General features: G+C 48.6%; 1 protein-coding gene and 1 pseudogene across 1 annotated transcript; both read left to right on the forward strand.

Annotated features, from left to right (window-relative positions):
- Positions 1-786: 786 nt before the first annotated feature.
- NAGLU (N-acetyl-alpha-glucosaminidase) lies at positions 787-14,859 on the forward strand. Its single transcript, XM_066628094.1, has 6 exons — positions 787-1,219; positions 6,367-6,514; positions 8,116-8,262; positions 8,877-8,962; positions 9,998-10,254; positions 12,235-14,859. The coding sequence occupies exons 1-6, from the start codon at positions 798-800 to the stop codon at positions 13,437-13,439; spliced, it is 2,265 nt and encodes a 754-aa protein (XP_066484191.1). The 5' UTR covers positions 787-797; the 3' UTR covers positions 13,440-14,859.
- On the forward strand, positions 11,081-11,197 carry LOC136654993 (5S ribosomal RNA; annotated as a pseudogene).
- Positions 14,860-15,374: the final 515 nt, after the last annotated feature.

Raw genomic sequence — 15,374 nt, forward strand, 5'->3', positions numbered from 1 at the left:
CCCTATGCAATTCAAACGCAGAGGGTAATTCACTACAGTGGTTCTCAAATGTTTGATCACTGGGACCCACTTTTTATAATGACAATCTGTCCAGACCCATCGGAAGTGAAGTCATTAACCTAGAAGTGATGTAATTGCCAGAAGTGACATCATCAAGCAGGAAAATTGCTAACAATCCTAGGCTGCAATCCTATCCTCATTTACCCAGGAGTAAGCCACTTAGGATGCAATCCTAAGCCCTTATGTCAGTGCTTTCCAGTGCTTTCCAGCACTGACATAAGGGCAAGGCAGCTCCGAGGTAAGGGAACAAACATTCCCTTACTTTGAGGAGGCCTCCGTGGGTGATACCCAGCTGCAACATACAGCACACGTCCAGTTGGCACCGCTGTGCCAGTGATGGAAAGCACTGACATAAGGGCTTAGGACTGCACCCATTGACTATCATTGTTAAAAACATATACAATAGTAGCCCAGATCTGTAACATTTCCCCCAATGCAGTCACATACCATGGTAAGTGGGGTATCAAGTCGAATATATTAAAATAGTGAAATGAATGGAGGCTCACCTGAATTGCTGGCGACCCACCAAGTGGGTCCCGACCTCCAGTTTGAGAAACTCTGCAGCACTGCTCGCGCAGGGTGGTGTGGCTACATTCCTAGGGGCATGTCCTGAGCCGCGATTGGCTGGCGGGGGAGGAGCCGAGCAAGACCTCGGCTGCTGATTGGCTAAAGCGCGCGGGAGAGGACAGTCCCTTGGAACGTTGGCTTTGCTTTCGCTTCCCAGCGAGGGCCTTGCGATGGCGCTACCGTGGACTTGGCTGCTCTTAGCGGCGGCCGTTGCTGCTGCTGCGGGACCTTCGCGTCCCCGATGGAGGTCGAGGATGGGCGCTTTGCAGCCGGCGGCGGAGGACGCGCGGCAGGCAGGAGCGGTGCAGGAGCTGCTGGAGCGGCTGCTGGGCCCGCGGGCTGCCTCCGCCTTCTCGGTGTCGGTGAACCGGTCCCTTGCTGGGCCCGGGGGGCTCGACACCTACCGGCTGCGATCGGGGGCGCCCGGAGTGGTTGACGTTGCCGGCTCCAGCGGGGTGGCCGCCGCCTCGGGCGTCTATCGCTACCTGAAGGACTTCTGCGGCTGCCACGTCTCCTGGTCCGCGACGCAGCTCCGACTCCCGGACAGGCTGCCACCGGTGCCCACCGAGATCAGCGTCTCCAGCCCCAACAGGTGATTCGAGGAGGAGCAAGCCAAGGATTTTGCTACTACTTGTATCCATTTCCGAGCAGGGGCACCCCTGGTCTTAACTCTGACACGTGAGAGGAGGAAAAAGAGTACCTCTGAGCATGTCCAGAAGGTTCTGAGCTTTGCTCCAGTTTGCAATCTTCTTAATGGACTGAAACTTGGAGCCAGTGTTTCTCAACCAGTGGTACAGGTACCACCAGTGGTACTTGAGGTGGTGTCTGGTGGTACTTGCAGAATCCCTGGATACTTGCTGCCTGGCAGGAAGACCAGGAATGCAGCACAACAAACATTGGTAGGAGGCTCGGTGAGCAGAGCTCTAAAGCATGCTCTTCCATGCTCCATACAGCCCTCCCATCCTCTCTGAACCTCTTACTGCTGTTTGTCATGTTATATCTGGCCCCCCCAATCCAGAAGTAACTGGCAATGATGTCATCTCCAGTTACTTCCAGTGGTACTTTGAACAGGTAGACCATGTGAGGTGGTATGGTGGAGGACAGACGTTGAGAAACACTGTTTTAAATGGTTCCATGCGGAAAAGGAATCCAAACAGGTGCACACCTTTCCTTGGCATGGAAATAACAGTAGTTGGGAAAGCTGTGCCTGTTGGGAAAGCCGTACCTGTTCTGGCTGTTGAACGGCTATCTAAGGGCCCCAATTCTATCCAACTTTCCAGTGCCAATGCAGCCGCATTGCAACCCCAAGGCAAGAGAACAAATGTTCCCTTACCTTGAGAATGCCTCCCTGTCTGCTGCTCTCCCCACTGCAGGATTCAGCACACACCCCCTTGGCAAGTCTGTGTCAGCACTGGAAAGTTGGATAGGATTGGGCCTAAGTCTCAGAGTCCATCTGTAAACCAAGTGACAAACAGGGTCTCAGCCCTAGAACATATGAAAAAAATGAAGTTCCTCTGAGTGTGAACAATGTTACTTCCCCATTGCACTTATGAAACCCTCTACTAACAAATCAATGGTGGCAAAAACAGGCTTCCTAGATCCTCATGGATCAAATTGGGCTTGAACCCCAGCACCACTTCTTTTAGAACATAAGCGCATAGCATACAGGGAGAGAGAATTGCTTTCAGTTCTATACAATATTCCTCCTTCACAGGGACCACTAAGGTGCTAGGTGTTTATGGTAACTGTGTGGGTGTTTTAATGCTAACTTCATATACCTTCTCCCATCTGCAGGACATCAGGTAAATGTTGCAAATGCCAATTGTTATGATCTAAAAATAAAATAAATTGGAAAGTTCCCATTTCAAAAAAAGAAGGGGAAATTAGATTTCCAAAAAAAAAAAAAAAAAAATTGTGGTTTGTTCTTATCAACTAAACACAACAGAAACATCACACAATGCCTGCAGAACGTTCGTGGAGCTGATTAAACCCATTTTTGCCAGGTCCACAGGTGTACACATTTGATCCCTGTTGCATATATGCAAAGTTGGATAAAAATGGTTTAAAATGCTCAGAATGGAAAAAGAATGTGGCTCAGTTTTCTTGGGACTATACAACTTCAGGATGTGGGGGCCTGTGCATTGGAATACCCCCAGTCACACATCCAAATGCCCTCCCCATGGAAAGTTCCCATCCTTTAAACCCCAGCTTGACCTGTTAGCATGAAGCCTTTGGCTTAATCACTTATACTTCATTTGAATGAAAGATAAGAAGTAGGCATATGTGAGTTTGCTTTTGCTCCTCCGTCCCATTTACCTGATAACAATAATCATAATAATTATTGCTGAGTATTTCTCTGGCCTTTCAGAGTGTTCAAAATTTTTTTACATATACCATCTTGGTAATCTGTACAACCTTGTAAGGGAGTTCGGGATTATTTATCCCCATATTGTAAATAGAAAGCTAAAGTTGTGAAAGAGTGGCTTCTTGAGACCCAGCTAGTGAACTGATGGCAGAAGGAATGTCTTGATCTAAGAGACTTAAATCTGGATTAGAAACTCCTTGGGGCAGGCATCAGTCTTCTGCTTATGTCCAGTAAAGGGCCACATACACTTATGTTTATGGATTCTTAGCAATTCACACAAAGAATGAAACACTTGATTTTGTAAAGCTGTGCAAGACGGGACATCCGTTTAGTGTACAGCACCTCTAGCACAGTGGTCTTCAACCTTTTTTGGTCCATGACGCCAATAAATAAGGACCCGAGCCTAACCAACTTTACAACACCATGTTAAGGGAAATGCAACTCTAAGATAAGGGAACAAACATTACCTTACCTTGAGGAGGCTCTGTGACTGCCCCTGAACTGCAGGACTCAGCACATGCCCCACTGGAACAGCTATGCCAGTGCTGGAAAGTTGGTTAGGATTGTGCTCTAAGTAAGTAAAATATCAGACTAGGGACACATCACTGATCCCGCCCTCCTCCTGGGACCTGATCTGCCCCCTCCCCGTCTTGTGGATAGGTTAAGGGCAGAAAAAGGGGAAAGGTGATCATGGGGTTGACTTTGAAAGGTTGCTGTGACCCCACAAAAGAGACTTCGCAACCCCATTGGGTCCCTGAGCCACAGGTTGAAAAATCCTGGCCTAGCATAGTGCTACATCAAAATTTGTAGGATGCTGACATTGTTTCTAGATTAGTTAGTTTTGATGGAAAAATGTACATAACTGATCTTCTTTTCTCATTCATAGGAAGTTCTGTGTGCAGTACCTAGCACTTACAAAAAGAGGTGTAGTAATTTTATTCTAGCAGAGATTTATTGATGGGGGGGGCCCATGGATGCCCCGGAGGGCAATCAAACAAGTTCAGAGGTAGGGTCCTTCCTTCTCTGCCCTTCCTTTCTTCTCACTGCGCTAGGTCCAGCAGTCATCGTGATGTGAGAGGTGGGACATCCAGATCTGGTTTGCGCAGCTGTGCTTCTTGCGTGTTGGATGTCACGTCAGTCCATCAGTCTTGTTCTTTTGGAGTTTGACTCAATTAGCCTTGACATTTTTGGGGAAGGTCACACAGGGGCTCGTTAGAGGAGCTGTCCCCTGGCTTGTAAGCAAACAAAGGTCCTGGCAAGAACGTAGAGGTTGGCAGGGCACAGAGAGCCTTTCGTGACACGATGATTTGTGCCACATGAAAAGAAGAAGAGGCTGGTAGCATGTCAGCCCTGGCTCAGGAGGGGGAGAGGCGATTGTTCCACAAAGGGCCACAGAGTTCCAGAATAGCTGCAACCCTGGGGGCTTGGCCTGTGAGTTGAGGCAGCTAATCTCAGGTTCTTATGGTAATCACAGCGTTGTTTACATAACACAGTTGTACAATTCACTACAACTATGTATTTAATGATGCTCTAAATCAGGGGTGCCCAAACCCCGGCCCTGGGGCCACTTGCGGCCCTTGAGGCCTTTCAATGAGGCCCTCAGGGAGCCCCTGATCTCCATTGAGCCTCTGGCCCTCTGGAGATTTGTTGAAGCCCACACTGGTCCAATGCAACTGCTCTCAGCGTGAGGGCAACTGTTTGACCTCTCGCGTGAGCTGTGGGATGAGGGCTTCCTCCACTGCTTGTTGTTTCACGTCTGTGATGCAGTAGCAGCAGGAAAGGAAAGGCCAGCCTTGCTTTGTGCAAGGCCTTTTATAGGCCTTGAGCTATTGCAAGACCTTCATTCATTCATATAAGTTCATCTTTAATATATTCATTTATGTAAACTTGTGTACATTTATTCAAATTTGAAATGTAAATTAATTGTTTTTTTCCCCTGGCCCCCGACACAGTGTCAGAGAGATGATGTGTCCCTCCTGCCAAAAACTTTGGACACCCCTGGTCTAAATGCATCTTAATACCCGATTCTGCATCCTGTTGGACAAGGCCCTAGCAGAGAGGATCATAATCAAGGGTCCCTGTGCCACTACTATAGCAGTTGCGATTTGTGGAGTTGCAGTTCCACCGCACAAATCCAAGTGCAGCAATTCCATGCAGTAATGCAAATTAGATTCTTGCCTGCACCAACAGGAGCAAGTCTTTCTTTCCTACCCCTCGCACCAGTGCAGCCACAAAACATGAGTATCAACTGTGGAAGAGCCTGCAGGCTAGCCAGAGCATAGACAAGGTTGCTAAAAGTAACAATAAATTAAGCAAATATGTCCATTTTGCATAGTTTTAAAAAAAATCTTTATTAAAATTATGTTCTGTTTCTGCCAGCCGTGGGACTCTGTTCTCCTTGAGCACTCAAGTCTGCTAAGACTCTTCAGACAGTCCTCCCAGCTGCTGAGATTCCACCTGGCGTTGCTCCCATAGTTGAATGAATTGGTGCAATTAGGGGCAGCTGCTTTTGCCTCTCTTCCTAATTTAGAGCTCAATCCTGAGCTGCCCGGGCTGCATGCCTGCGGTGGCATCGAAAATGGCCGCCGCCGCATCCTCCACACCCAAGGCAGCCGCTGGCGGCACCTTGGGAGAAGGGAAATTTCATCCCCTTCCCCCAGGTAAGCCCAGTAGTCCCACAATGGGTCTACTTGATTCACTGCCAACCAAAAGGTCGGTGGTGAGGTAAGAGCCTCCACATCGAGCAGCAAGCCCAACACAAGGCTTTGGATCCGGTGGAGCAAAGCTCCACTGGTCCCACCTCCCTCCCTCCCTCCCTCCCTCCCTCCCTCCCACCCTCTCCCCACCTCCCACCTCCCCAACACGCCTCCTCCCTGCCCTCTCCCTGCCGTCTGCCTGCCTGCGCCCTCCCCGGAACGCCTCCTCCCTGCCTCCACCCACAGCCCCGTGTGACCGCTGAGCAGCGGAAGCCAGGAACTCTCCAAGCATTAGCCCAGTGCCTTATGGCACATTTGCAACAGTGCGCGCCGGTGGTAAGCCGGTGCACAGAGCTCAGGATTCAGCTGTTAATCTCTCCTTTGCCAACATCACAGTATTTTTCTGACTTCTTCCCAATGCCCAAAAACTTGGGCATGTTAGTTCTGCAAAAATGCCAGGCGTTTATTAGGGGTTCATTTATGACCTGCAGGCTGGTTATTTGCAGGCCACTTGGCCAACCCTATTTGCAATCCCACTTGCACCTGAAGCGGAGAGAGCAGAGGCACTGTGGGAAAGATGTGCCAGCAGCAGACGGGTCCAGGTGGCTCAAGCAAGTGAGCCCAGCCACCCACTACGGGGAAAGACAACTTAATGGTGCTGTTGCTCTTTTGTTCAAGGTTCCGCTTCTATCAAAATGTCTGCACCCACAGCTACTCGTATGTGTGGTGGAGCTGGGATCGCTGGGAACGGGAAATTGATTGGATGGCGCTCCATGGCATCAACATGGCACTGGCATTCACCGGGCAGGAAGCCATTTGGCAGCGGGTGGAGTATCTGAGTTTGTTTATTAATTACATTGTTAGGGGCAGCTCTGTGTTTTATCGTACTTTTTAAATAAAAATTCTTTCCCAGGGCAGTTCACAGTGATTGAAATTTGAAGCGTGGCGCCACTGGTGAATGTTGTACATAAACGAAAGCAAGACGCAGGCCTTGGGTTGACTAGTTTTACCATTTTCATGTATACAAATTGAGAACTAACAGCCCAATCCTGAGCTGCCTGCAGCACCCAGGCTCAGCAGCTCCGTGGAGAGCTGCCGCCGGATCCTGCGCCTCCCGCCCTACCACAGGAAGCACCTCGGGAGAAGGGGATGCTCGTCCACTTCCCCTGAGTAAGGGAAGCAGCCCTGCAATGGGGCTACTCTCTTTAGCGCCAACCCAAAGGGCGGCGCTAAAGTAAAGGCGCTCATGTAGGGCACGCAGCCCTGCACAAGTGCCCTGGATCCTGCGGAGCATAGCTCCGCAGATCTGCTTCTCTCCCTCCCCCGACACGCCTCCCTCCCACCCCCTGGCACACCTCCCCCCCTCCCCGGAACGCCTCCCCCACGCCCCCGGCCACGCCCCCGCTTCCCATTCCGCAGCCCGGTGGTCCGGGCGACTGCCTAGGCGACTGCCGCGCACTAGCCCAGCTCCGGCTGATGCTGGGCTAGCTCCGGGAGGAGCCCGGTGATGAGCCCGCAGACTTGCCTTACGGCACATTTGTGACTCCATGCCGCGGACCACAGGATTGGGCTCTCAGGCTACAAACTGATCCTTATTTAGCTGGGAGTAAGCCCCATTGACTAATGGGGATTACTTCTGAGTAGACATGGATAGGATTGGGCTGTAAGAGAGAAGGAGAATCTCAGGGCAAACCTGTGCATGCTTACTCAGAAGTAAAACCTATTGAGTTAAATGGGACTTATTCCTAAGTAACTGTGCATATGATTGCAACCTCAAAACACAACCAGTGGCAGGCAAGGTTGAGCTTGTTGGCCTACTGGTCTGACTTGGTATAAGGCAGGATAAAGTTGTTTGAAATGAATGAAAGAGAGCCAAGCCTCTCAGGATCTGTGTTGCACAACCACGGATTAGATGCCTCCTTTCTTGCTGGCCTGATCATTTCCAACTCCTAAAATATTTTAGACCTTTAATAATAATGATGATGAATATTTATCACTTCTCAACAACAAATTTCACAAAGCAGTTGAAATAGCTAAATAAATAAATGGTTTCCTGTGCCCAAAAAGGCTCATAAACCTAAAATAAAATAAGATGCAGAGGAAAGAACCAGCAAGCAGCCACTGGAAAAGGCGCTGTGCTGGGGTGAGTCATGACAGGTGCTCTCTCCCTGTTGAATGGGAGAGGGGCACCATTTGAAAAGGTGCCCTTGAGCCAGTTAGCAGGACAAGACAACAGGCTGTGTTCTTTTGTTCAACATGTTGCTGTCTTCCCTGTCAAAGTGTCATGTTCAGTATCACTTGTGGCCTGCAATGAACACTGACCTAAGTCTTGTAAGCAGCTGCCAACTTTGGTCATTTTCTGTGCAATTGTTTGAAACCTTTTGTTTCTTCTGCCCCTTTCCTGCTGCCCCTTTTCTCTACATTCAGGTCTATTTGTCTCTGGGCCTAAACCAGTCCGAAATCGATGAGTATTTTACTGGCCCAGCGTTCCTGGCTTGGAACCGGATGGGTAACCTGCACACCTGGGCAGGGCCGCTGCCTCTCTCGTGGCACCTGAAGCAGCTGTACTTGCAGGTACTTGGGCTTGGCGCAGTAGTTGTGGGGCTAAATCAGTGCTCCTTGCCTTCTGGTGACCTTTCAGTTCTTCCCTTTTGAGCTTGGTTTTCTTCAGCATACTTCAGACGGTATGCAGATAAAGGTCCAGTGCTCTCCTGGTCCATTTCAAGGTGGTGACTGCTGGTGTAACATAAAGGGCCAAACTGGACACAAAGGAGGCAGCTGTGTTTATTTTATCATGTGTCTGCCCCCATTTGCGTGTCAGGTAGGGTGTGATAGTCTAAGGTCTATATTTTTGCTCCACGGGCTGAAAGCAGCTTCAGGGCAGGGTAAAATTGGGGGCTGGGGAGAAACTGCAGAGGGGAAAGTGATAAACTTTGCACGCACACCTGTCCAAAGAAACTCACAGCCCCTCTGGCTGCATTAAACTGAAAGAAAAATCCTTCAGATATCAATTCACAGATCTCAAGTGTCGCGGCTCATTTGTGGATTCTGAAGTTCTGAAGGCCAAAGCCCTGCTTAAAATATGTGTGCTTTCCTGGGGCTAAATTTGTGGGGATAGCAGGGGCACTGTATAGACTCCACTCCTGACCTCTCTGCACTGCTCCATCCTGCTCTCTTTGTCTTCCCAGTACAGGATTCTGGAGAGAATGCGGGCCCTGGGAATGTTGACAGTGCTGCCTGCTTTCTCTGGACATGTCCCCCGTGGCATTTTAAGGTAAACGTTGGCGGAACTTTAGATGTGGGGGAAGTGGTGTGTGGTCAGGGTGTGGGGGTGGCTAAATCAGTCCTTGCTGTGTAGCCCTTGTTGCGTCCTAAGACAGATGCCACAGTGGAAAGGCTTCTGGAGGTTGGGTATTTGGTGGTTAAGAACTTAAGAGCAGCCCTGCTGGGATCAGGTCAAGCCAAAGGCTAATCAAGTACAACATCCAGTTTCCCAGATGCCTCTGAGGTGCCCACAAGCAGGAGACGGAGGCAAAACTCTCTCTTGCTATACTGAAATACTGCTGTTGTTGTTGTTGTTGCTATTGCTCACCAGCTCACTAAGCTGTTGTAGTGCAACCAGACTTCCTATGTATGGACTGATAGGTTTGGGCTTCTGGTTTGTAATATGTGGTTTCAGGCAAGCATGAACCCCACTGTCTCTCTTCTTAGAATCTAATCCAGGGGTGTCAAACTTGTTTCACACAAGAGGGCCAAATTAGAATTCATTGTGCCTGCGGAATGCCGGAAGTGGCATCATTAAGTAGAAAGGGACATCGATAAGCAGATGCTGGCCAGAAATAAGCACTTTGTTCTCACATAGAAACTCATGAGCTGCAAATGACAGAAGAGAAGATGTGCAAATTTTGTTCCTCTTTTCAAGATATGAGAGAACCCAGTTATGCTGGGACCAGTTATGCAGTAACCAGTTATGCTGGGAGAGCCCAATTATAACAGGGGTTGGATAAATTGCTTCCAATTTCCAGGGGTTGCGTTCAGTCTGCTGACCTTATGTTTGACGCCTCTGAGCTAATCATTCCAAAAGAGTAACCAGAGAGGAGGATGCAGCTGGAATGGGATAGGGAAAGAAGCAAGATACTGACACTTTCAGAGTTATTCATTACAGAACTTAGAAGGGAGACATCTCTCCCAGTTTTGATTCCAAATCCTCTAGTGGAAATGAAGCCATAGAGCGCCTAGCAGTCAAGAAATGTTGAACAGCATTTAGCTCTACTGCTCCTCCTCCTTAAATTTCTTTTCCATGTTGTAGGGTTTTCCCTCGGGTCAATGCCACACGGCTGGGGGGCTGGAGTCACTTTGACTGCACCTACTCATGCACCTACCTCCTGTCGCCCGAAGATCCCATGTTCCAGGTCATTGGGACCCTCTTCCTAAAAGAGATGATCAAGGAGTTTGGAACAGACCACATCTACAGTGCTGACACCTTCAATGAGATGCAGCCTCTCTCATCGAAGCCCACTTACCTGTCCAAGGTCAGCGCAGCAGTCTTCCGCTCCATGACTGGAGGTAGGTTAGGACAAGCTCTTGTACTTTCCTTTTTTTTCAACCAATGTGATGTCTTACCAATTCCCCATCAGCCCATCTAGGTTGCTATGTAGGTTGGAAGGATGATAGTAGGCAAAGAGACGTCTTTTGTAGAGGGTTACAGGTTCTGGGTCAGTGCCTGGAAAGGACTGTCTGTATTCACCTTAAAAAAGTGATTCCCAAACTGTGAGCCATGGCTCCCTGGGAAGCCATGGAAACCAACCGGGGAGCCCCAAAATCCTTGCAAAAAGCCTCGCACCCTATACATTGTATAGGATTGTAGCCCTAATGGGAAGCTGCAGCCAATGGCTCAGTAGGTCAAGGGAGCTGCCAGTTGAAAAAGTTTGGGAATACTGCCTTGAAACAAAATCAGTCCATATTCTGCAACTGAAATTCTGCAATGTGAATAAGTTAGGCAAGCAAAGTAGAATCGGCTCCCGTGTAGTGAGGGAGTTGCTTTGTAGACAGGGTGATTTGAGTTGTCATTCTGTTTTTCCTCCCCATTTTTTTTCCTTTGGGAAAGGGGATCAGTAGGTGGAGGCCATGCTTTGCACATGGAAGGTTCAGTCCTTGGCACATTCAGTTAGAAGGCAGGGCTGAGAAGGAGAACTGTTGCCTAGTTAGTGCTGGGCGAGATAGACCAAGCATCGTAGAATAAAACAGTTCCATATGCTGTCCAGGTTAGACTCAATTACATTAAAGTTTAGACTTTGCCCTTTGAAGGTGGCCATGGGACACTAACTGCCTGGAAGCAAGGAGAGGCAAAGAAGGGAACAAAAAACATAAAAATAAGCTATTATATTTGTAGAGCAGCAACTGTTACCCTGCAGATGCCCGATCTCGTCTGATCTTGGAAGCTAAGCAGGGTCAGGCCTGGTTAGTACTTGGATGGGAGACCACCTAGGAATACCGGGTGCTGCAGGCTTATACCATAGTCTTTCGAGACTGAAGGTTGCCAACCAACCATATTTGTAGACTTTTGATGCAAGCCACCTTGATGGTCTCTTTGGTGGCTGAAAAATGGGGAAAATAATTTCATAAATTAAATAAATTAGTCCAGATTTCCTTCTGCAGCATTTGAGGGACAGAAGCTGTGCAGAGCACTGCAGAGAACTCTGTGACCACTGAAAGTTCTTTGGACTTTGTATTTCAATCTTTGTATAATGTTTATATCCCTCTTTTCTTAAGTGTTGAAAGCAGTTTGCATGTATGACTCCTTCATTCCTCCCCACCCTTTGTTTTATTTTGCTTTCTAAGGCTTTCACCAGGCATTGCACATGCACTTTTCCAGCCCTCTTTCTTAGCCGTAAGGAACTGGTTGCTAAACTGTGTGCCATGGGGGCACTTCATGGCCTCTTCTTCCTGGCTTGCTTGGCCAAGATAACACAAAATCTCATGTGAGGTTTCTTGCAAAGGTACTGCTGCAACAGGGCATTGTGGATGAGGGGCAGTCGTAAATTTGGGACCGCTGGACATTAGGTGAAAAGAAATTTATTTTTCTTTGCATTTTCAGAGCAGTGATTCATGAGATCCCAAATTCTTCACTTGGTTCCAAATTCCACATTTGTGCCATATGAAATGTGGAAATTCATGCAATCCTGACCATAATGGTGTCATGGCCAGGATTCCCCTGTTCATTTTTGTTTGTTTGTTTGTTTGTTTGTTTGTTTGTTTGTTTGTTTGTTTGTTTGTTTGTTTGTTTGTTTGGCAAGCTTTGATTCAAGAATCAGGTATTATTTCTCTGAGTTATGAGAATGTAATTTAGAATGTACTTTCTGAGGTTTCCTTGCAGTAGGAAGCCAAGACAGTGTTTCATGTGTTATAGATTGTGTCCTTGATGAGAAGGGTACAGGCATTTTTGAAGTGCTTTGTGGTTTTGTGAACGGAAGTCCTTGTTGGCACCTATGCCCTTAAGTGTATTTTGATCATTCTTTTGCTAATCAGCTCCGTCTCTCCATGCAGCTGACCCCAGTGCCGTGTGGCTGATGCAAGGTTGGCTCTTCCAGCACCAGCCTGACTTCTGGCAGCCGGCCCAGATCCGAGCCCTCTTGCAAGGCGTGCCTCTTGGCAGGATGATAGTCCTTGACCTCTTTGCGGAATCCAAGCCTGTCTATCCTTGGACAGAGTCCTTCTATGGGCAGCCCTTCATCTGGTGCATGCTTCAGAACTTTGGGGGGAACCACGGCCTTTTTGGCACTGTGGAAGCCATCAACCAGGGCCCTTTTGTAGCCAGGAACTTCCTCAACTCCACCATGGTGGGTATTGGCTTGACCCCTGAAGGTATTGAGCAGAACGACATGATCTATGAACTCATGACGGATCTCGGTTGGCACAAGAAGCCAGTGGATCTTCAACAGTGGGTTGCCGAGTATGCCACACAGCGCTATGGTGCCAGGAGTACCCAGGCAATGGCGGCTTGGCAGCTGCTGCTCTGGAGTGTCTACAACTGCTCAGGGGTTTGCGTCAACCACAACCGCAGCCCACTCGTGCGTCGCCCTTCCTTACGGATGAACACAGAGCTGTGGTACAACCAGAGTGATGTCTATGAGGCTTGGCGGCTGTTGCAAAGCTCTGCCAGAGAGCTGGGCAATAGCAGTGCCTTCCACTACGACCTGGTGGATGTGACACGGCAGGCGATGCAGCAGCTGGTTAGCCAGTATTACTTGGAGATCAAGGAGGCATTCCAAGACCATGCGCTGTCACAGCTGCTGACGGCCGGTGGTGTGCTGGTCTATGACCTCCTTCCAGAACTGGACAGCCTCCTGGCCAGCGACGGGCGCTTCTTACTGGGGCGCTGGCTGGAGGCTGCCCGCTCAGTGGCCACTAGTGACAAAGAGGTGGAGTTGTATGACCTCAACGCACGCAACCAGCTGACACTCTGGGGACCCAATGGTAACATCTTGGACTATGCCAATAAGCAGCTTGGTGGGCTAGTGCTGGACTATTATGGGGTGCGCTGGAGCCTCTTTGTTTCCACTTTGGTGGAGTGTCTCAACACCGGAACTCCCTTTAACCAGAACCAGTTCAACCAAGCTGTTTTCCAAGTGGAGAGGGGATTTATTTACAATGGGAAACGTTACCCAGCTAGGGCTGCTGGCAACACACTGGAGATAGCCAAGAAGATATTTCTCAAGTATTATCCTTCAGCCATGAAGCGTGGCCACTAAGGGGCCACGTGAAAGAGACTCATTGCTTGGGGAGAGACTGTTTTTGGCTTAGCTCTTTGGGCCATCAGTCACAGCCACTGTCCTTGTCTCTTAAGCAAGAAAGACCTGACCCTGTGCAGCTTGTTCAATGGTGACTTTTCTTTTTGGAATGCATAGTCCAGCATCCAAGATCCACTGGAGCTGGCAGGAAAAGAGGAGGGCAGTGGCCGGTTAGCAGAAAGAGAGATGCTGGGGCGGAAGCCTACTTGGAAAGCCTTTGACCCAGAAGCCCTGCATCCTAGTTTCTGATGCATAGAGGCTGGCTGTGGTTGGTGATTATTGTCAGGAATGTGATACATGCTCAGAGGCATTGGTCTTCACTATTCTCATGTTCTCAGAGCTGGCTCAAATTGAGCTCAGGAAGTGTGGGGTGGGGGAGAGAAAATTTCTACTGCCTTGAAAGGCTATACAGCATCTACTGATCCAGCTCTTTCCCCCAGCCTAGACCATCCACGTTACAGCTCCCTCCCCACACATCATCCTGTGCAGTCTAGACTACAGCATCCCCCAAGCACCAGTGCTGCAGAGAGGATTGCTTCAGGGGACGTCCCAAGCCAAGCTGTATGTTCCATCACAAGCTGTGGATAGGCGAGAGGGTCACCACAGGGCTAGAGACGAGACAGCTAAATATGTGTCTTCGTCCTTCCTATAGAAATGAATACTCCAAAAAGGAAAGATTGCAGACCAATTGCTATGCTCTCCAGCTTGGTGGTGTTCACTTACTGGTCCAAGAGATAAGCTGGACCCCAAATAGCGCTGGAGTTAAGCAGGGGAGTGTTGTGCTGGTACTTCCCTTTCTGTCAAAATGAGCAAGGAATGCTTGGGATGTGGAAGAAGGGGGTTGATGGAAAAGGAGCTGAACCTTCACCAGATGGGCCAGAGTATAATTACAGTGATTCCAGAATGAATGCAGGCTTAGAATGGAGCTTTGGGCCTTCCATTTGGCATTTGGGGGGTAGGTGGATGGATTTGTCCTGCTTATTCCCTAGAGATTGGAAATGTGAAGGGGAGAAATGATAGAGAACTGCCCCTCTTACAATGGGCTTCATGGGAAGGTCAAAACCCAACAAAGTTTAGGCCCTGAGGTAGGTGTCCGAACTGTCTCCATCTTTTCAGGGTTGTTGTACTAGAGGCGAACGCAGAGAAGCTTACCTGCTATTCCTGTAATGCCAACAGTAATCATTTCTTTTTCGCAGAGAGAGTCTCCTCACTCTCCCTATACAACTTTTCCCAGTGCCTTACTGCTTCTGAGTGACTTCAGGGGCATGTTTACATATGTATGCATATATTGAAGCTAAAAATGGCTATACTCTGTCCTTATTTCTGGTTTGATAGGCTTAACACCTATAATAAATATGTCCTCTTGTGGGGAAAAAAGAAACATGACAAGGGCTCAGTGTTCTTTAGGGTTTCTTCAAAAGACAAGCTGAATCCTGTGGCCTTATAAACTGTGCAGACCTGTATAGATTTTCTTATTTTGCATAAATCTGCTTCTAGTAATGGGAGCAAATGGGAGGAGAGAGAAGGAGCTTGGCATACCACTGAAGCCCCACTCCTGAAATGTTGGCTCAGCAGCCCATCCTGCCTCCCTATGTGATTCAACCAGACATTGCCCACACTGTGTCAAGTCTATCATTGCAAGCTTAAAGGGTCGCAACTCTGAGTGTGTGTGTGTTAGATTTTCATGATGATGAGCTCTATACCCCAGTTTCTTGCTGAAAGTGCAGAATACATTCAATCCTAAATAAAACCACAGATTTCCAATATAGATTGTTAGCAACCACAGAGCAACCACATGACAGCACTACCCAGGACTGATTTTTGCATGTTGCACAAGAAGCATTCCTTACTTAAGAAGATCAGAGTTGCCACCCAAAAGCCGTTACCTGTACAGGT

The sequence above is a fragment of the Tiliqua scincoides genome, chromosome 5, assembly GCF_035046505.1.
Source record: "Tiliqua scincoides isolate rTilSci1 chromosome 5, rTilSci1.hap2, whole genome shotgun sequence".
Lineage (NCBI taxonomy): Eukaryota > Metazoa > Chordata > Lepidosauria > Squamata > Scincidae > Tiliqua > Tiliqua scincoides.